Here is a 22,315-nt window from a genome sequence, read left to right as displayed (position 1 = left end):
AGAGAGAGCATGACTGGGAGAGCTCAGATAGATCATTAATTGGCGGTGGAGAGAACGCGGGCGTTCCTATCGATATATTCGATATATTAAACCCTCGTATGCCAAATGATCGATAGACCAATAATGCAGGAGGAAGAGGGCAAACAAATGAGAAGGATAAAATTCAAGATGACCAATGGGATGCACATCGCATTGAGCGCATTGAGCGTTGAGATATACGACAGCCACTAAGGAGTCGACGTAGGCACATATTAAACAGTATTATTTATAGGATCTCTCGGTTCTCTCCCCACAGTGGGGCCATGTGATTTGATTTAACAAACAGTATCCGTAACAAATTGATAAGCGCTTTCGCGGTGGCGGCAACATCACAGGACGAGTGAGGAGAGGGGGGAGTTAAAGGGGTAAGGAAAAATATCGGTGAGCGCGACTCTCGGGTGCAGGTCAGGGACACTCATCAGCTCGTCTGTGTGCACATTGAAGAGATAAAGACGAAGAATATATTTTTTCCTACCCCGAGCGCATCTTGGGTGCATCATTGGTGCATTCATGGCGCGATATCCTTCGTGAGAGGGCGCCATTAGCATAGGCCTTAGCGACCCCCCACAGCGACTGCGCCTTGGCCCTCACCGCGTGGTACACATTATAGAGACGAAGCTTTGATATATAAACCTCAGACTCATTGATTTATGGATTGAACGATTCCTTTAATTATAATACGATATTTATTCAGATGATGCGGTGCGGATGTACGGAGTCACGCTGGCTATATGGTAATTCACGGAGAGGCTGAGTTGCCTCCCACTCGGGAATCAGCTGCTCACTCTCTTCTACTCTTTTTATCTCTTTTCAACCTCTCATCCTCTTCTGGTTTACGAACTTGACCACCCCCACCTGGCAATCGATACTCGCCTTGCGGTTACTTTGAACTAGCCGTTGTAGGTGAAACCTTCATCCAAACCCATCTCCAACGAACTGCGCTTTATTCTTGCGCTTTATACTGCATCCAACGTCCAGTTACAATCACTACTGACGTTTCATGACGATTGGATCACGTATCGAATTGCCTGTGTGTGAGTAATTAAAAAGTACTATTATGGGGATAAGGAGAGGACACTGTGGTAGGGTGGTATTTTATGGGGATTCTCATTTGGCTTTCTTCTACAATGATGAGGACGGGGATTCGAGCGATTCATCTGCTCTTCTTCTTGTTCTCGTACTTGATGCGAGAGAGAGAGAGGAGCGGTATAAATCAAACGCGAGCTCCAGACATTCTCCTCAGGATCCCAGGATCGATCGGCATTCGCTCGGGATGTGATTTTTAGATCGGGAAACGTTTTAATCGTACCGCTAAACATTCATGGCGATGAGTTTTTCGGGGATCAGGACGGAAGCCAGAACCGGATTGCTCTTCGCTATTTTTTTATTCAGGGGGAATTTATTGGGGGGGTTAACGGAAAAATGAGTCATTAGATCTAGTTATTTGGGAATTAGGGAGAAATTTCACTAATTTTGGTGGGTGGAGAGTTGGGATTGATTAACGAGCCGATGGTATGGGTGGATGGTTAAATGTATTGTGTTCTGATTGATATGTACGCGGGGCGGTTACCGGCGATGGTAATACGCTTGACTCCGGAGTCGATGATTTAAGGCCCATATTTTACAGTGGCCTCAGCTCGTTGCGATACTTGGGATGTTGCTCTCGGATTATTGAGACGTCCGGGTGTGAGAATGCAATTCGCCAAGAAAACTCATGGCATGGGGTAATGGTTGTCATTTTTTGTTTTCTTTTATTTTTATTTATTTTTTTTTTGCAAATATTATTCGTGACCAAGTGACTAACAAAGATGCTACCTAGGTTTTCGTAGATGGTAAATTCTCAGGATCAATTACTAGATAAGTGTGCTAACATCGTATCCACTGTGTGATACATGCAAAGATGGGCCTCTTGGGGATAATTGGTTGAATCACGTGAGGGTACCTCTGGGTTTTGCACTTCCTGGCTGGGGCCCGATACTTTTACTATTTTTAGTTGTGGTACGTCATCACTCCTGAGTGTAACGTCTTAATGGGTGGCTTTGAGGGTTTCGGGGTAACCGAGTGGGCGGAGATATTTTAACTGCACGCGTTAAAAATTAAACTTTATTTCAGGGGATTGGAATTGTTGTTGGAGTTGGAGAAATAAATTTACCGTCTTTTGAATGCACTTTCGATCTTAATTGAGTCATTTCAGACTGACTATTCATCATGTAACCCTTGACTTGGACACCACCTCTAGCTATCACTGATGGATGTCTGAAACGAATCGCAAGATTTAAGAAAAAATTTGTAAAAATTAAATACAAAAGCGAAGAAGCGTTTGATTCTCAACGGAGTAAGTACAAAACATGAGACAATTACCCTCGAGCCCCACAATAATTAACACCTCCGCATACAAACATCGTGAATGTGCAGACCATCGCCCAGATCTTACCCACACGCGATCCGCTTTTACGACCGTTTCCTCTCATGCATTTCAATCATCAACAAATGTATCATGCTAATTCCTGTAAAATTTTTTTGCATGAATATGAACTTTCATGATTGCATTTCACCCTCTGTAATTTCACGATATCATCGTCTGTTTAATTTACCTTATGTATGGTTTACATCCTGCGTAGAGGTAAATTATTTTTGACTAGGGGAGAGCCGGGAAAAATGCGACACATGCGGAAAAGTATTTTCCACTCGGTCCCAGGTGTCCCAGTGTTTTTAGTAAATTAAATTTTTTATTTTAATTAAGGCCCGGGTGGTCAATCGAACGTCGACTTTTATTTAAATTTTATCTCTTTACTCGAAAATCTATTAAAATTTGGGATCAATTTTGTGTTGCGGGAAGCACTTGAATGGACATGAAAAAATAATAAAAAAAAAGAGGAAAAATTATTGAAGAGCGCTAAAGATCGATATTATTTAAAAGGGATTTATCAAGTTTGCTAAAAAATAATAAAAAATACGTAGCTAATCTTCTGGTGAGCAATGGTGAGCTGCGTAATTTTTATTATTTTATTGTAAACTTGATAGATCCCTTTTAAACAATATCGCTCTTTAACGCCCTTCAATAATTTTTCCTCTTTTTTTTCATTATCTTTTTCTAACCATTCGAGTAGCTCCCGCAACACAAATTTGATCCCAAATTTTAATGTATTATAGGCTAAAAAGATAAAATTTAAACAAAAAATATATTGTCGATTCGTGCGATGGAAAATGTAGAGACACTGTATGTTTGAAGTTGACTGGACATGGGCCGTGTGATGAAATGAGTAGAATAAACAAGACTAGGGTGAAAAGATACAGAAAGATACAGAGGGATTCCCTCAGCAAAACTGCCTCCCGAAGAAGTACGATCACGTGCTGGTACATTCATCTCTCTCTTCTCCTAGAATACCGTGCACCGTACCTCAAGTTTCGACCGGGGAGCAAACAATTGTTCAGGATTCGACGTCTGATGAAGAGGACTCGTTTGTTTAGACTCTCGTATTTTCCTCCCCCATTTTTTTTCCAACAAAACAGCCCTCCATCAGTAAATGCCAACTTCCGACAAATTCTCCCTGCAAATACATGAAAAGTAGAGATGAATTTCTGATTTATTTACCTCAAAACATAAATTATTGTTTCGCTGGTCAACAATAGAGTCACTTGATTGAACCCTGGACCGGTCGAAGAGCGAAGATTGTGAAAAAAAAATAATGTTAAAAATGGGGGACAGAGTGAAAAAAAAAAATTGTTGAAGGGAGTGAATTTAGCCAAGAGCATTCGTGTGTTCTGGATAGCGGGACCTGCCAGCAGCAAAACGCCCGGTTATTTTCCGTCCGAGCTGGTACACGCGCCGATTCGTAGAATAATCCAAAGAAGTTGGGACGAGTGGAGTGAGCAAGATCGAACAAACGGAAATTTTCCCTTTAAAATGCGGAATGGACGAGTGCAGGAGGGTATGGGCAATCTCTATGTGGAGCATCCCCTGTGACCCTTTGGAGATCCCAACCAAGAAGAAACCCTTCCCGTTTCTCCATTGAACATCACAAATGGGCCTTTCCTCTACGCCTCAAAAGGACAGCCCTCTCCACCGCAGAATTCCATTTAACCTAATATCAAGTACACTCCAAGTTGAATTATTTAACATGAATAGAGAGTGGTTATATTAATGTCCAATGCCAATCGATAAGAAATAATCAATTTCCACCACAGCAGGGGGTGGAAAGGGGTTAAGAAAATAGAGGAATAATCCATAAGTAGGTGGATGAGAAGGTTCGTGGAAAATTTTCCCTCCGAGAAAGAATGGAGTGAAATGAATGGTGGAAAATGGGGTGGGTGGGGGAGGGTGCTACTGTATGCCATCGAGGGGGTGAGCAAGCCAATTCAATTACACATCGGTAACTGGGGGGAAGGGGGAGGAAAGGGAGGAATACGCTGTTGCGGCAATCGAGGGTGCTGTCCTTTTCTTTCTATTTTACAGAGTCAGAGTCTGGCGCACTCGATGTCTCGGTTATTTCGCGATGTGCATGTCCCTGCAGATAAATTGAGAAAAAACATTTCTTTTGATAAATATATTTTCTTGTGGTTAGTAAATATGCTAGGGGAAATTCAAGAGGATTATAATATTATAATATTATAATATCAATGCATTCTATTAATATTATTGTATTAATTGCACGGTAATAATTGAATAATTAAATCGCAATCGATCATAAATTCATTTATATAGTAGAAAAAAGAGATGGATCTTCAGATTCGATTTTTAATATTCTTTTGGTTGATGGTGAACTTTTATACTTGGATAATGGAGATGTATCTTATTGAATTTTCAAGAGGAACTCATTAAATGCCAGCTGATGCGTTCCACCCAATTTTATCAAGTATTGATTGATCTTTAATGGAGATTTATCCTACATCAATTTGAAGAACGGAAAAGGATCCCGAATAATCGTAAAATCATTCAATATCGTTTTATTCTATAGAGAAAGATAAGAGCAAAATTAAATTCGCTGCAATAAAAAAAGAAATTTAAAAGATTGACATCTACACATCTTTCTTTATTTCAAATAAAAAAAAGTAATTTCATAGAACGCGCCGTAGTTATAACAGAAATAAAAATAGTTAACTAATCATTAATATTAACAAATAAAATTTCCACTACTTATTGGGTTGTCAATGGACAAATTGATACTGCCAGTACCTATCTCTAATCTCCATGACTGAATGAAGATTACCTCAGGGTCGAATAAATTCAAAACAAACACAGATATTGCAGAAAAAAAAATGCAAGTCCCCGATCTCTGTCGGGCCCTGTCCTTGGTAGAGGTACAGTGTTACAATAAACATTATTGATCTCTTCCTTATCTAGCTTTTATTATTGAATAAATAGTCATAATTGAATTGAGGGGTGTTGAAGTCCCGTTGAGTCCTTTAAAGGTGGACTCCTTTGGAAAATCTTTTGAGGTAATATTTGCGTTAGATGGAAGGGGTTGGGAGGGGGATGAAAAAGGCGACAGAATGGAAAGGGGATGAGGGCGGTTTACTCTGGCCAACCCCTTTATTAGATTAGCCAACGAATGCCACAGTGCTCGAAAGCTCGTGGTGAAGACCCTCTTGGGTCTGTTATTGCCCAGTTTGAATGGTCGATGGCCAATCGTTCCAGGAGATGCCTCACGTTGTGTCTCACTTCACCCCGTGCATACTCACCCCGGGATATTTATTCGTGTCGACGTCTCGGACGTTCCAGTCGCAAATTGTTTCTAAATCGATTTCCGTGTTACTATGTTGGTTAAGTGAAGGGAAATGAATCGAGGCTAGTCAATAATATTTTATACTGGGGGTATTATTAATTTGACACGTCATCGCGACCTTCTCGAGCTTGTGGGAGTCTCTGAAAAAATAGAAATTGATATTCAATGATTCATTAATGACGTATTATGGTATTTTAGTTAATAATTAAAAAACACTTCCACTTGGTTGTTTCATTGAGCTTCTGGTATTCGAGGCACTGGGGAATTCAAACGTGAGACACAAGGATGTCATATGTTACTTGTAATTCATTAAATCAATTGCAATTAATTTTCTACCAGGAAAACAAGGAGAGATCCTTATTGCATTCTTGCTACTGGCAGTTGGAATTCCAGTCTTTTCAGAGGATTCCATTGAAATTGATGATTTTCGAAAAGCTGGGATCAGTTGCTGGCGCCATCGATGTCCACGTCAGGAACTACAAAAATCCCTGTGGTTAGAGAAAAAAAAATCCTTCATACAAATTCTCCAATTTTTTTAATAACGATATATTATTTATTCATAATAACATGAATAATAAATAATCCAGAATATTTCCCAAGACTACAATCAAACTTGAGAATTCTTTCATCAGGCAATTAAATATTCCATTGAGGAAAAAGATCAGGTAATCTATACCTGCAAGACCTCTATTCTTTTCCTGATGCATTTTCCCAAGGAGCTTTAATTCAAAGCTAGGACATGACGGGAGTGAATGTTTCGGTGAAGAGTAAATTGTAGATATAAAAGATGAAGAGGAGAGAACGAATGAAAATTGTGCATTGAGTGCACAAGAGAGGGATGTAGTCTTCTGATATATTGAATCGTCATAAAGCATTGGCGTGCATCAGATCAGGCTCATTGTCCTGTCATTCACTCATCATTCCATATACACATGCGTCCACACATGCACGTGTCTACATTTCCTTCCACCTATCCTTGCTTTTTATACTTGCAACGAGAGAATGCCATGAGAAGTAAAAAAAAAAGTAGAAAAAATAAACCACCCCTAATTCAAAGATTTTCCAGGGGTATGGAGCGATGCTAAAGCCCAGACGGATTTGTGATGCAAGATATTTTTATATGGTGCACTGTGTCCGCTCGTATATGTGTTGCGTCTAGGGATTAGTGTATATATATGTATATATATCGTATATATCGTGGTAGACGAGGTTCTTCAAATGGTAAGATTGCTGAGCCTCGGCTGCAGAGCATTTTCTTTTCTTCCCTCTTGTCTGGTATCCGAGCGGTAAACGGTAAACCGGAATTATTTTTTTCATTTTATTTTCTTTAATCAATTCATCAATATTTCTTTTTTTTTTTTTCACCATTACACTGGGAAAAATAAACTGCTCAGAGCATTGCATTTGTCGTTATTTTTTGTTGAGATTCCCAGGGCAGACACGCCTTAGGGCAAGAAATAGTAATTAATGGCTGTTTAATGCGGAGAAACAATCAGTGTCTGTTTTCGCTAATTCAAGTTTCTAGTTACGTCATTCGAACAGTCTCAGTGGAAAAATTACGAATGAGGTACACTATTATGAAAAAAAAAAATTGGTAGTTCGATGCTTTCAATTATTATATAATCTCCAATGAATAATCTGGAATTTTCATTATTTTTAATGCTCTCTTGTTGGGATCTCTTTATTCGGAAAAGATGTGGTTTATAGCCGAGCTTGATAATAGATGTTTTTTATAGAGGTACCACCGGATCGATCCCGATGAACACAGAAAGAATAATAGTAGGGAACCTGAGGAAATCAGTTTCCAGGATCGGGGTAAAGACGAGGGGTTTAGAATGGAAAAAAAAAATTCCCATGACCCAGAAATCGAAAAATTTCTTCAGAATGGATAGATTCGCCTCAAAAAACGCATTTCACCCGTTGTCGACCCTTCAAGCCCTAAAAAACGAGGAATAATGCACTTTTTTGTTACCCTCTTTTTAAATCTGTGAAAAATTGAATGAATATGCAGGATATATCTACTTCTCCCCCTTTTTACCCCGATGAATCCACCAAAATACCGAAAATTTACCTGATGCCGCACCTTGATTTCCTCCCCTTTCTCCTGTTGACGTTTTGGGGTCAAAAAAGAACCCGTTTCACGTAAAAAATTCTCAGCTCGGATTTCGTTTTGAAATAACGTTTTTTCACACAGTTTTTTTAACAATAAAAAAGGCAAAATCGGGGGAAAAATTCGTATGCGCGAGGGGTTCTAAACGCGAGGATCAATTTTTTTACATTATTCCGAGATTAAATTCAGTTAAAAAATTCCCATGGGTGTGAAGCATGACTCTCACTATGGGAAATACGAAAAATTGAGAGAATAGAAAAAAAAAATGGAGATTAAATTCAGATACCGGGGGATTCTCCCGTAAATTTGTCAATTTCAAATTTTCATTTGTCATTTTGCGTTTTAGAATTCCAACTATCACCGAATTTTTGGATTTCCATCGATCAATTGCGTAGTCCTCCAAATCCAAGGCTATTTTCTATTCTCCATCGAAAAACGAAAATGAAAACGTCACGAATTCTTTTGTTTCCACCCGGAATCGATCCGCACCGATAAAAAAATTCGAAAAAAAAATCTATATCAATCGGGGGAATCCAAACAAACCCCAGAGAATAATTCAACAAAGGAAATAAAAAACTTGGCGGGTGGGTAACCACATTGTGGAATTGATTGATATCTCCCACCACCGAGAACTCGTTGAAATTAGCAATCCGATTGAAATTCGATCCTCCCAACTCCCATCGATCCTCAATCGCGATAAATTCGTTAAAAGCATTTTAAAATAGTGATAAAGCGTCAAAAAAATTGAATACCCTAATGCTCACCCGAGAAAAGCCCGACCGATTATACCGATCCCTGTCCACATTGAGGTTATCGATACTCAGAGTTTACTCGAGACAAGATGTTGATTTATTCGAACATTACTCACTGATAATACTATTGACACATAGCACAGGGCATGTAAAACCGAGGTGCGCCCTCGTTATCATTTTTACCTCGCCATCCGCGGCCCCAATATCGTATGATTGTCGGTATAAGGTCATTATTCCCACCGCGAGATTATCTTAAACATCGTTATACACATGAACATCTAGAGAAAAAATAATATTTATACATAACTCCAGCTCAAACTGAGGATTTACGATGAGAATATACAATTACCAGTTAATTACGAATATTCCGGTGGGGGGCATGGGCATTGGTTGCGTGCAGGGAAATATCTTCTCCCGCATTTAATGTACGCAAGTTTGCCTGAGTTTGTCTGACAAACGCTCTCCTCTCATTTTTTTTTCTCTTCATTCCACCCTGACGTAACGAAACAAGTCACGCTAATTAATTTTTCACGTCCTAAGCGACAACCATCGTATTTCCGTACAGAAATCATCCTCAGTACTTGCTCCACTTATCACTATTTTTTATTTATGTAATAAATTAATTTGCATTGAATACACGTCTATCGTGATATCAACCCTGTAATCCACCAATGGTAATGGCTCTGAGCAACAAAAATCATGAGTTACATTGGTTTATCACGATAAAACGACATTCTCTATCTGTCGTTAGCACCAGATCTCATGGAGAATGCAGACGTGAACTCACCTGGTGGGTATTATATACCGGGATACCAATGCCTCTTGACGGAAAAAAAAAATACTTGCGGGAAATCATGGAGAATTCGCTCGACAGTTATTCCTAGAATACAACGTTTACGCGAGAACTATTAAGAATCTCAAAATATTGCAGTATGATTACAAATCAGAAAGTGTAATACTCCGTAATTTTAAAATCTCAAGTGCAAAAGGACTTGAAGCTTAACAATTCAGGTCCTAGATTTCCCCGGGACCTGAAACTTCCAGAGGTTCAAAGTTCCAAGTTTTTCAGGACTTCTAATTAATCTAAAGAAAGTTAGTCAGCCAGAAATTCACCAAAAAATAAATTCTTTAATAGACTAGACTAGATAAATTTATTATGATTATACCAATTAATTGAAGTAATTTATTTCTAGAATCTCATATTTATTAATAACTCGCCATTCATAGATCCCCAAATTTGTTCTCCTATGGAGAATGGATAAATCGACGCTATGGACTCTGAAAATAAAAATTGAATCCCTGGTAAATGCCAATGACACTATAACGTCACGAGAGTGAGTGCCCGGAATGGAACTGCCCAAAGAGTCGTCTGACGACGACTCATCCAGAGTCCTACCAGTTTTTCTCGCCGTTTGTCTCAGCTTCCTTCTCTCTCCGGTTCACCTCACCCTCGCCCTGGTGGTTCTTCTACCTCAGTAATTTCCATCCCCCTCGTCCTTGCTAAGTCTGGGGATGCAGCAAGTTGCTGTTGTCTTCTGATATGCCTCTCAACGGTTTTGAGTTAAAGTCTTACGCACATTGCCAACTCGCACGCGCGAATGGCGAATAGCATTGGCGCATTCAACCGGCCAATCGGGTTATCGGGGCGATCAATCCCAACCCCCTTCTCTCATATACCTGCAACTCGAGTGTGTACCTCTGCCTCCGAGATTTTTCCGTTTTTTACTTCCTGTCGATTTATTTTATTTCTTTTTTTCATTACGAATGACGCTCTGCAGAGAACGAGGCGGTGGGGAATTGGGTGGCAGGGGGAACAGGGGGAGGGGGAGGAGAGAGGAGGAGGGAGGGGGGCATATCAAAGGGTGCCGAGAGGAATGCATTTTCAAACCGATACATTGAGGACATGACGACTCTCTGTCGTTTCTCCCTGCAAAATGGCAACCGGTCCCTTTTTCTTTGATCCTTCCATTTTCTTTTTTTTTTCGGCTTTTTTTTTTCCCTGTGCGTTTTTTGCCTTTTTTCCTCGTTTTTCTACATTGCCCGTATGTCTTCACCCGGGTACTTTATATCAGCGATTGAGCGTGAGAGGGAATTAAGGAAAAAATGTGAGAGGTTGGCGAGTTGGTACATGTCGACTATGTGCATAAATTTATTAAAAGTTAAGGGGGATTTAACATGAGATGATTTTTTTTCTTTTCAGGGATAATGTGAAAAAAATGTGCAATTAAATAGTCGGTGAATTTGAATGATGAATGTGCATGTCTTGGCTGACATTAATTATGTGGAATTTTTATAATTATTCAAATGTTTTTTTATTTATTTATTTATGTGTGTGTTTGGAGTTTTGCGGTTTGTGGGGAATTCAGGTGGATATCAGGTGTATGAGAGAGGTTAGCGTGCATAAACGCAGGTAATGAGGCGCGGGAAAAGCGTTCAGCGTTGGGAAAATCCGGAGCGTGATGAATTCACGTGGTGTACTTGGTTAATTAGTCTACATTAAAAGAATATGATTGCGCGTGAATGGGCAGAATCCGTGGATTTAATAAATCACACGGACAATTCTCACCGGCAATGCGCTTTGTATTTTTATTTTTCAGCTACTTTTTATGCAAGCCACATCTGCATCTTGACACGAGTGAGGGAGAAAGGAGTGATGCGATGGCGCGGGATATCCAGTGGAATTTTTTTTTTTCTTTCTTGCTATTGCAAATGTAATGCGAGTGAGGGGCCCACAAACCGCGAATTAATATCATCGTAAAATAATCACCATGACTTATTGCTCGTTAACGTACGCAGGACGCTTTGCCTGAACTGTCTAATTTTCATTGTACGGTTAACGAGACTCGGGAGAAGTGGTGTAACCAATTTACGGTCCCATTAAATGAATGAAAAAAAAATCAAGAGAATATTCAAAAATTTGAGTAATCATACGCACCATGTGAATCAGAGAAATATTAAATTCATAATGAAGCGTGGGGAGAGATGCACCTAGTGTTATTATTCATTCTTTCTTGATTGAAGTGGAGAAAATCGTACGTGAAACGTAAATAATTGAATCATTTGCAATTTAATTAAAAATAGATTCTAATCACCAGCTGAATGATTAGAAATTCTTTGAGTACTCGTTACGTCCATTCCTATTTCATAATGTTCTCAGGAAATCTGATAGTTGTGAATTCGGTTTTCTATCAAATTTTACACCGAAAAATATTTCAACAACACACATTATTAGAAATAATATAATTGTTTCTCAATATACAAATAATTTTGAAATATTTCAAATGACGGAATAAAGTTATAACCGACACCTCGAAGACACTCGTTCTGCGAATAAACAATTTATAGTCTAATCTTTTCATTTGTAATATTTAAAAAAATAATGTAATGATGTCGTATTTGGTATTATAATATTTATGGGTAATATTATTATTGAATAAATGTCGAGCGGTTATTCTGAATTTTGAAATTCCGGAGGAACGGCGCGCATGAGTTCCGGGATTCCCCCCCGAAATTCCTCAACAATCGAAAGGAGCAACTCAAACCGATGCACCTCTTTCTCCCTCTACCCTCATTTTTACCCCATTTTTTCACGGTTTCGTGCCAACAAAGGGCTACGACCGATACTCGTGCTCGGGACCATCAGCTCGTCTGTCACGGAAACGACAAAAAATTGCGTAACGGTAGGTCCCCAGGCAGAAAAAAAGTCGGCTTTGTTAAAAAAAAATGTGGTGTATAAAATGCAGTGGTTCAGTCTAGGAAGGGGAAAGCTCTAAAAAAGTTTAAAATGTTTGAGGAAGGGGTGGCATAAATGCGCTGGCGCGAGCGCAGGTTTGAGGGAGGGTTGAGGTGATGGTAGGGGGGCAATGGGAGGGGAGGTGAAATGGGGGATGTATTTCTCCGGATTTTATGACGCGCGTGTGCGATTCACCAATACTATAACTTCACACTCGAGGTGCGCGTGCGTGTATTAGTTTCATTGGGACAGATGCTGCATTACCCCCCAGTCCCACCTTAGGGGATGCTTTTACCAGCACCCGTACAACGTGTGTCTCCACCATTGTGATTTTTTAATTTTCCAATGCTTTCGCACCCCTTTTATTTTACCAACTCCAATGGCAATGCTCATGCCACTTCCGGCTCCGCTCTTATTTCATCTCCACTTCCTCAATATTCATCATTTGTTGTCGTAATTCTCCGAAATATTTCATTATTCAATGAGAATTATAAATCTCATTGTAGGAATTTACTGATTTAAGTAATTCGATTTTTCCATTTTTTAATGGATCTTTAAATTTTTTATAATAATCTGGTATATTTAATAATTTTTTATATTTATTTTTTTTATATTTACCACACAAAACTACTACATATTACATATGTATATCACATATGTAATTGTTAGCATATGGTTTTGTCGGGCGGTTATTTCTTTTTGATTATACAGTTATTCGAGAATAACGAAATATGATAACATATAGATTGCGCCATTCTAAAATTATTTACCCAACCGATGCTTATCACTGCCCACATCACGTATTCCGATAACCCAGATTCGTCGATAACAATCGGACATTTGATTGAAGTCATTCGAGTTTCACAATTCCACAATTAATTCTATAGAATTAATTACACCCAAAAATTCCAGCTATTAAATCTAAAAAACGGGGAAATTAAAAGTGGCACTGATAACAGTCAGCGGTATCTTATGGATCCTCCATAGAAAAATTTTAAAGTTATTCAAAAATGGCGTCGGCCGACATGCAGATTGGCTGAATTTGAAGCGAGGTATTTGATACCCCTATCGGGGCGTTCCGCGACTGCGCGCCCCAACCCTTCATCCCTCCACCCCTCGCAGCCCCATAACAGTAAAAAAATCTTTTGATTATTAATATTTTATTGGTCGACACGACCTCAGGTAGCCCTGCATTACCATAATGGCGGATCACCCGAAATATTTCCACCGTGAAAAATGAGACCTCAGATAAAAATCGCCATCGAATTGAAATAAACTACGTCGTAATTCTAATCTCTCGATATCGAAGTGACGGCTTAAAGGTCGGTAACTTTAATATTTTGGTGACAAGAGCACCCGACGAACATAATTAATATTAAATTAATAAATTAGATAGCGATAAGAAAACGGAGATATCGTTTTACAGATAAATTCATTGAAAGACTTGGCAACCGCCGACATCCGCTCTCCCTCATCCAAATAATTCAAGTCTCTCTCTCCGATTGAATAAATACCTATCAATCAAACTCATTACCCTGTCATAAATTGACGTCGGCACGATCCAACCATTAGCATAACCAGTGGTTCCCGCATTCGACATGATTACCGATATATCGATTCAATTCATTCACCCATGAATATTCAGTTATTCTATTTTTAGTGTACCCAATGCAGGCCAAATTACAAGGTCAAATCAATCGAAAATCTCATGAATGATAAACGAAATGTTGAATTAATAGGAGAATATAATTTTATTGAAATAATTTAATCGATTTAATGAGTATGAGTTACACGAAAAATCAAAATAAATTTCGATATACAAAGCGGTTGATTGGAAAATTTGAAAGGTGTTGCAATGGAGCGATAAAAAATCGAGGGGTCTGAGTGGTTCGGTAAACTTCTCCTCTCTGTCCTAAACACGATTCAATTTGACCATCGTCCACCCTTGGGTCCACCTTCAAAGAAGAATCCGTATGGGCACCCTCTGGTCTGGCCGAGGCCTATGGCTCCACTATTAATCTTATATCGAACGTTTTATCCACCTTACCCCTTGGACTAGCTCAACCTCATCCTCATCCTCATCCCCATCCCCATCCCCATCCCCATCCAACATTTCCAGTCAAGAAAGAATTTTCAATTTCCCAACTCCAAGCCCCGGAGATTAAACAAAAATTCAAACAGCTTTTTTTCCACATGAAATAATGAGTTAATCGCGATAAGATGAAAGGCGAGTTCTTTTTTTTTTCTCTCCCCTTTTTCTTTGAGAGATGGTTCTGAATTGCAAAGAATTGTTGGACTGTCCAGTTGGTGCCTTGGAATAAGTAATGCAGAGTACCATTATGGTGGAAACGAGGGGTCAAGCAATACCCGTGGGGGCCGTTACAGTGAAATACTCGGTGAATGCAAGGTGGCTGGAGTCTGTCCAGCCTCTTCATCAAGTCAAACCCCACAGAATGGAAACGGACCTGGTGTGTAGGTAAATCGTTGTTATCTGGACAGTGATAAACCCTGGTGAATGGAGTATCTGGGTAACGGAGTTGGAAATAGTGGAAATGCAAACCGAGGGTTTCTACCGGTTAGGGTGATTTCGAATGAGAGTGAAAAGCCCATACAAGGGATGAAGAACACCAATGGATTCATTGTATGGGTTTCGTCTCAGTCCAATGGAAAAGAGAGAATGAAAAATTATTGCCCTTGATGGTCTTTTTCTTATGCCGGTGAGAATAATTTTTTATTGTCACAGACGTAGATGAGGAAATCAATCCTGAAATCATTAAATTATCGCGGTATTGTTGACATTTTTTTTCCTAACTCGAAAATAACTCACGACCTCAACTACTTAAATTCCTCTCTCATAAAAAACAAATACTTCATTCCTCAAATCCATTTATTACCCAAATATATGACTCATTGGTTACAGATGAAAAAAATTTCGGAAAAACCGGAAAATTTTCTCAATTTTCCCCATTTCGTCGGGATTTCTCGTAAAAAATTATATAATTCCAGGGAAAGAGAATATTTACCGCAGTGTAGGGGGTTAGCTGAATAAAAAGTGTAGGTGGAGGGGGTGGGAGGGAAAGGGGAAGGATGGGTGGAAGGGGGAGGGAGGGGAAGGAGGGGGAATTGGGGGCATGCAAACACCACGAGATTAAAGGAACCGCTGGTCCGTGTTGTATCCGTGCGGTGCATGTTAGGGAGATCCATTGCCCGTGGGCTTTTTGTCGAACCCCTCGTCCATCTCTCTCACCCAAAGGAAATTAACAACGCCGATATTTCCCGATGAGAAAAATAAAGAGAGAATTCCTCATCCGATTTAAAACCGATGCCACGTGACCATCGAATCAACTGCATCCGGCGACATATTTCCGTTGATCAATTTATATTGATTATACGCATTAAAAATTTTTTGATACGTGAAAAATCGAGATGAATACGGAGGAAAACACGAGAGGGCACTGACCATATCACCAATGATATTGATTAGCCGACGCCCTTAGTTAGCGCCACAGCTTTCTTTCTTTTTATCTTTTCCTTTTCCTTTTCCTTTTCCCTTTCCTTTTCCTCACCACCAGCAACTCCACTCTCGATGCAGACCGACTCCTCCTTTCCCCCATCATTTCTCCCCCTCTCCACCCATTTACTTAGCCCCTAACAGAAGATCTCCGCAAGTTTCTCCATCCTAAGAAATAATTAATCACTTAACATTTGTGAAAAAAAATAAAGGAGAACTTGATTTTATTCAGCTCGAAAAATACGAAGAGAGAAAAAGAAAAACTTCATCACCGTGAAATTTCCTATTTCTCGAAAAGCTCGATAACTATAAATTATAACCGAAGAGTCATTCGGTCGATGGTTCTTACTCCCCTATGTAATTAGACACTGCAGTGCCTGGAATAATATTCACAAGGGGGTTGGGGTCATTGTTCTCCGAAAAATTAAGGGAAACGAGGGAAAATGCCCGGGGAAAATGCTGGCTGTACACACACGAGCGAAATCCAAGGGGAATCTCACTGCTCTGATGCGAGGGTGGGTCGTTTTGCTAATTACACATGACGGTTACTCCGAGGGGGAGAGAAACCATTTCGTTCGTCTCTCAGTCCGATTCATTCGCCTACACACATATTCACTCACTATCAGTATTGTAACATAAGGTCTACACAAAGTGACTCGCCCACCCCATCTTATTACGTTACGTCTTTCGTATTTCGGTTATAATTTATCTCGATGTATTTCCAGCCACTTCTCTCATTTACGGCAATACGTCGATGTTGTTATACTTCGGGTAATTATTCTCCGCGAAGGAAGTTCTAATATATTTATAAATATGACTAGAGGATTATTTAGAAAAAATCGAATCGCTCCAGTAATTTATCAGATATTTGGAACATATTGTTTATATTTACGATTAAGGATCTCTAAACATCTCAGGATCATGAAGACGAACATTTTTTTCCCGAAAACTATCCAATATAATTTATTCTTATAAAATTTGAGATGAGATGAATGATTTCAGTCAATTTATTATTCAATTTTAAAAAATGACCGCAGAATAGTTAGTCATAATTAAAAATTATTAATCAATGAAATTAAATGAATTTTAAGTTGAGTTAATTATCTCTTTCACTCGTCAGGAAAAAGGCGGTAATTTTAGTGGACATGATGATGTGTTCTCTTCATACTTTTTCAAAAATTTCAAATTTTCGAATTTCAGCGAATACCTCCTCGATTTTCATGCACCCCTGATATTTTTTTCAAAAATTTTAAATTTTCGAATTTCAGCGAATACCTCCGCGATTTTCATGTTCTTCTGATACTTTTTCTAAAATTTCGAAATTTCGAATTTCAGCGAATACCTCCTCGATTTTCATGCACCCCTGATATTTTTTTCAAAAATTTCAAATTTTCGAATTTCAGCGAATACCTCCTTAATTTTCATGTTCTCCTGATATTTTTTCAAAAATTTCGAATTTCAACGAATACCTCCTCGATTTCCATGCATCCCTGATTATTTACGAAAATTTCCAATTTTCGAGTTTCAACGAATACCTCCTCGATTTTCATGCACCCCTGATATTTTTTCAAAAATTTCAAATTTTCGAATTTCAGTGAATCCCGATTTTCCTCCACCGATTTTCCTGCACCCCTGATATTTTTTCAAAAATTTCGAATTTCAAATTCCTTCGAGGTTGAAGGATGGGAATTTTTATTTTAAAAATTCGTCGAGTGTTACTTACGATTATTTATTTTTTTTCAGGGAAAGTATGGAGAGGCGATGGTGAGGTCGCGTGGCGGACTGAGCAATCATTCAAGAGAACGTCACCACACAATGTCTGCCCTACGACGGGTGCGTCAGGTGGCAATCCTGCGACACATCCGCACCTGTCACCGCCCTCCGCTGCTCCGGTCACTCTACCCGATCATCGCAGTACTAGTCTCCAAGCGAAACATACGATTTCTCCAGGTAAATAGTCTTTAATACTCAATTCCCCTTCGTCTTTCAATTTCCAATGAAACGCATACCTGACAACATCTTTATAATATTGAGAGATCAAGATCAAGATCATAATCTTTATAATAATCTTTAGCTTGTCGTGTATATATTAAAAATAAATAATAAAAATGGGGGAGGATACAGCAAAATGGAGGGAAATGATGAGAATTAATTACAAAAATTCCACGGAATCACTATTTTATTTTAATTAATTTTTCTCCTAGATTCAAATACCCCGAAATTTTTATATATAAAATGGCCTTACTTCCGCAAAAACTGGAAGTATAAAAATTTCCCCCACCTCTTTTTATCTGCTCATCATTCAAAAACGTGTGCACCATGCGAAAAAGCGTACAAGTACAATTTCAGTTTTAAAAAACGATATTATAAAAAAAGTCTTTTCTTCTAATAAAATCCGTTAGATAATTTTTCATCGAATCCGCAGAATGAATGCGCAACACACGTGCGACGTTTCAACTTTTTCAATAAACCCCTTGACACATCGTTAAATTGACGAATGAATTGTTCTAAAATTCCCTGACCACTATCTCCCCTGCAATAAATTCTTCAACCCCTGAGATTTTCCAACCTCCACGTAGAAAAGCACCGCGTGAGTGGCACTCCAAGGGTCGTCGGCGTAAGACGTTTTTTCAAGTGGAGGCTCTTTAAATAATGCAATAACCCTGATGTCATTTGCCGGACAATAGTCTCCCTCATTTTATCCAAAATGGAGAGCCATGAAGCTTTCCCAGGCGCCCCCAGATGCATTTACTTTTTTTCCCCCAAGCTCACCTACTCCACCTCTCTTCCACCACTTCCACATCTATTTGTACGAGTGAATATATGCACAAGTACTTGAAGACGGTATCGATCCAAGAGCCACACCGGAAGCAGAGGTTAGCAATCGAAAAAGGCGGAAGAGCCAGTGGAAGCTGCACGAGTCTTGGCAACAGGGAAAACCCACAGAGTTCCTTTTCGTTTGCTTAAATAAACATTGCCTGGACAATGGGCTGGGAGTTGGGGGGAGTGTGTGGCAACGATGTAACCATGGGTTTATATGAGAGAGGGAATAAAAGCTTTGGTAGAAAAAAGAGAGAGTCGAGCACTATGCGAGGATGTTTAATGCATCTTTCAACATTTCCATGTCAAACATCGCTTTGACTGGGAATTTAAAACCAAGGCTGTAAGTGGTTCTATCTTCACGAACATCCCTCTGAATTCAAGGCCAAAAGAAAACCTGTCATTTGGATGCATTGAAATAATTTTTAAATACGGAATTATAATTTATTGGAGAGAACTTTTATCGTTGCTTGATAGAAATGGATTTTTTCTATTTTCTTATAGATATTCTGGACTTCTGACTTATTTACCTGATAGCCGATCCCCCAGCACTGACCATGTGTTTATTCGGTATATCAATAAGGGACGAAGCCAACGAATGGAGCAATTCTCTCGGGGCTACATTCTCAAGTCGTGCGAGTACTATTCCCGTATGGTTTTTCATAGTGATCCTGTACCAGACGATAACACATGTGTGTCACCCTCTTAAAGATTTTTTGTCCCTCTTCTAGAGAATACTGAAAGGGTCACTTGAAATATGAAGAGAGAATATTATCCAATGTCCTTCAGCCCCACCCCACGTGGTCACTCTCCACCCCTTTGTCATCCCGGAAATCATTGATTCAGATATTTTATTGTAGGAAAAAAAAAAATCAAAAATAATGGCTTATGTACTTGGGACGATAAAAAAACGTCGGGTGTTACCCTGATTTTCATTGACAGACAACGTGTCGATGGGTTCCCTATCAACTTTGGTACAGTGTCCAGCCGATGGGGAAAAGGGGACAGAGTACATGACACTTGGCCGGTGTTCGCGAAGGGGTGACTTTTTTTTTTTTTTTTTGAAATATTGACTACATAGATTTCAACTATTATTGCCGAGTGTAAAACACGGCGACATTTGGCGCTAAATCGATCAGGGGAATACTGGTATGTGCCGGGTGTTGAGTAAAATAAATATGTAGCCTCATCCGAAAAAACAGTCTACCAAATCAAGAATGACGAATCGAATTCATGAATATTGTTACAGATATCAGAAATATTTTTTTAAGAGCACTTTTTGTAGAGAATTTTCATTCCATCCAAGTATTGTCCCCCAAGACCATGAGGAATGATAAGACACTGGACTAATTTAATGCCTCACGACAATCGAAATATCTGGCAACTCGATCTTTTATGGCTTTAGAATTGAATTGTGATTTATCCGCGGTATATTCAGTGGTTGTAACCCCAGCCAATAGTCAGCCAGAGATAAAAAATAATTCAAATTAAACGAGTAAAGATCTCCGGTTATTTATCGAAAGCGCAAAAGCCCAACTGATGACTCACAGCAAATAAATCTCCATGAATTAATCGATATTACGGGGAGTTGACCGGTGGGAATCGCTCGTGCGCCAACGAGTTATTTTTGAGATGATAATTTCAGATAGGGGGAATGGTGCTGGATATACGCTGAAGCACCATCGGCTTCTCCGTCGGCTTTTGCTCAGCCTGGAAATGCCGGGCGTGTAGGCAAATTGAGGTGAGATTGGAGGTCAGCTTTCTGCCAACCGTTCGACCATCCAGACTGTTCAGTATTTAGCGGGTGGGATAAAAGCAGACCTTCCGATCAACATGATTTACCGTCTACCATTAACCGTATCATCCATTGAATTTCCATTATTTTTACTTTACCAACACGATAAATCCATTTTTCCCCATCACCTATTTTTCTCTGGCAATGATTTCCGGTGGTAATATGAAATTATTCTGATTTTCTGACATTTTTTTATCACAATCCCCAAAAATCAGATGAAGATGGTGATGAAGATGGAGGCGAAGATGAAGATGAAAGGAAGAATGAATTAATGTTTAGAAGCTGTGACGTTGGATTGGGGAATAGAGTGGGGAAAAGAGTGGGGAAACCACCCGGTAGATTCGCGCGAGTGTTCGCGTAATAGCATGGATCACTGGTGGTACCAGCTAACGTGATTATTATAAAGTCAATACGTTGCTAACTCATCAACGGACTCCGCCCTCTAACAGCCCGGTAATATGCACCGGGCAAGAAGTCAGTTATAGCGTTTGCGCGAAAGACCTCTTCTGATACGTAACGAACCTACACTCGTGATCTTGGTGCTGCACTGGTGCATCACGTGTATTCATCATGGTTCGTTTATGTTCCAATGCACACTTTTACCCACAGAGTGTGTGGAACACCGTGGAGATAGGGGATAGGGTAATGCGGAAAAATTCAAGATAAAAAGGGAGATTCCAAGTATCTGTTTTGACCCCCTAGACAGCCTCCTGTAACGCCTTATTAACGTCACGAGGGAGATCAACGAGGGGAATTTTTTTATACATGACCGTGAGTCAAGGTTGTTATCTCACGTATTAAGGCTCTTCAGGTACAGGTAGGTTATTAGAATATTGCGAAATTCTGCAACTGTTTCAGGATTTTTCATTTGGCATGCGTTGTTAAATTAAATTAACCGTTAAATTAAATTAGCCGAATTTTTGGTTCCGAATGGAAGCATTGCAATCGTTCAATTCTAAATCTGTCATTTTTCAGATAAAAATATATTATAAATAAATAAATTTCAGGGTTGAGAGTCTTCATATAACTCTTTAATTGAAGATTTTATTCACTCGATGAAAATATCCTGGAAGAGGAAATTATTTGTCCTTTTCTTAATAAACGATTAATTCGAAATTAATAGGCCCAATTAATTCCCAAATTAAAAAAAAAACTTTGAAAATTGGCCCTAATCGAATCGTGTTGTTACTTTTAAACTGACTTTTTCAATATTAATTCAAATGAATAATTAACAAAACTGACAATGTCCCATAAAATCGTAATCAACATGAATTCCACTCGTTTTTCCTCAATTCCCATGGCGTCCCCGGAGCAATAAACAATTCTGCTCTCCTTGCCTCACTTAAAAAAATCAAAGGTATTGATGAAGATGTTGAGTCGGTGGTTCACTCTTCTCCGGATACCCTGGTGATGTTGCGCGTGCGTTTCTCCTCTATTTTTTTTTTGATGTTCAGGGTGAGAGGTTAAGCGGCGTGATTGAGTCTTGCTTACGAGGAGCTGCCCCACCGTAGCCGGTTCACTCAATGTATACATACCCAGCAGACGTTTCGTCGAGAGGGAGATAAACCATAATGCAATTCGAGGTATAATACTTGACTTTAAATTGAAAAGATTGCCCCGAGGGGGCCAATGCCGAGGAGGAGGCATCTCCCTGGTGAATCTGCTGGGAGGCACCATGACGTCTTTCAGATTGAGACGCTCACTTAGGCATCGGCCAGATTATTTTTCACTGATGTAACAGTGTCAAATGCATGATTGCAAGAGTAAGGCTACGACGTACATTTAATTGGCTGGCTAGAGTGGGAGGGAGTGGGTGGTGGCGGGGGGGA

General features: G+C 39.4%; 1 protein-coding gene across 3 annotated transcripts in view; it reads left to right on the top strand.

The window, feature by feature from the left end:
- The window catches only part of LOC105266616 (POU domain protein 2), a 72,752-nt gene that overhangs the window by 17,077 nt on the left and 33,360 nt on the right, over positions 1–22,315 (top strand). For all 3 annotated transcript variants that reach the window (XM_011304926.1, XM_011304927.1, XM_011304925.1), the window contains exon 3: positions 17,615–17,821. In XM_011304926.1, coding sequence (XP_011303228.1) covers positions 17,615–17,821 — 207 coding nt within the window. The remainder of the gene's footprint in view (positions 1–17,614; positions 17,822–22,315) is intronic.

This window comes from Fopius arisanus, unplaced genomic scaffold (genome assembly GCF_000806365.1).
Source record: "Fopius arisanus strain USDA-PBARC FA_bdor unplaced genomic scaffold, ASM80636v1 scaffold00040, whole genome shotgun sequence".
NCBI lineage: Eukaryota > Metazoa > Arthropoda > Insecta > Hymenoptera > Braconidae > Fopius > Fopius arisanus.
Note: the sequence above shows the minus strand (reverse complement) of the source record. Positions and strands in the feature narration are given on the sequence as shown.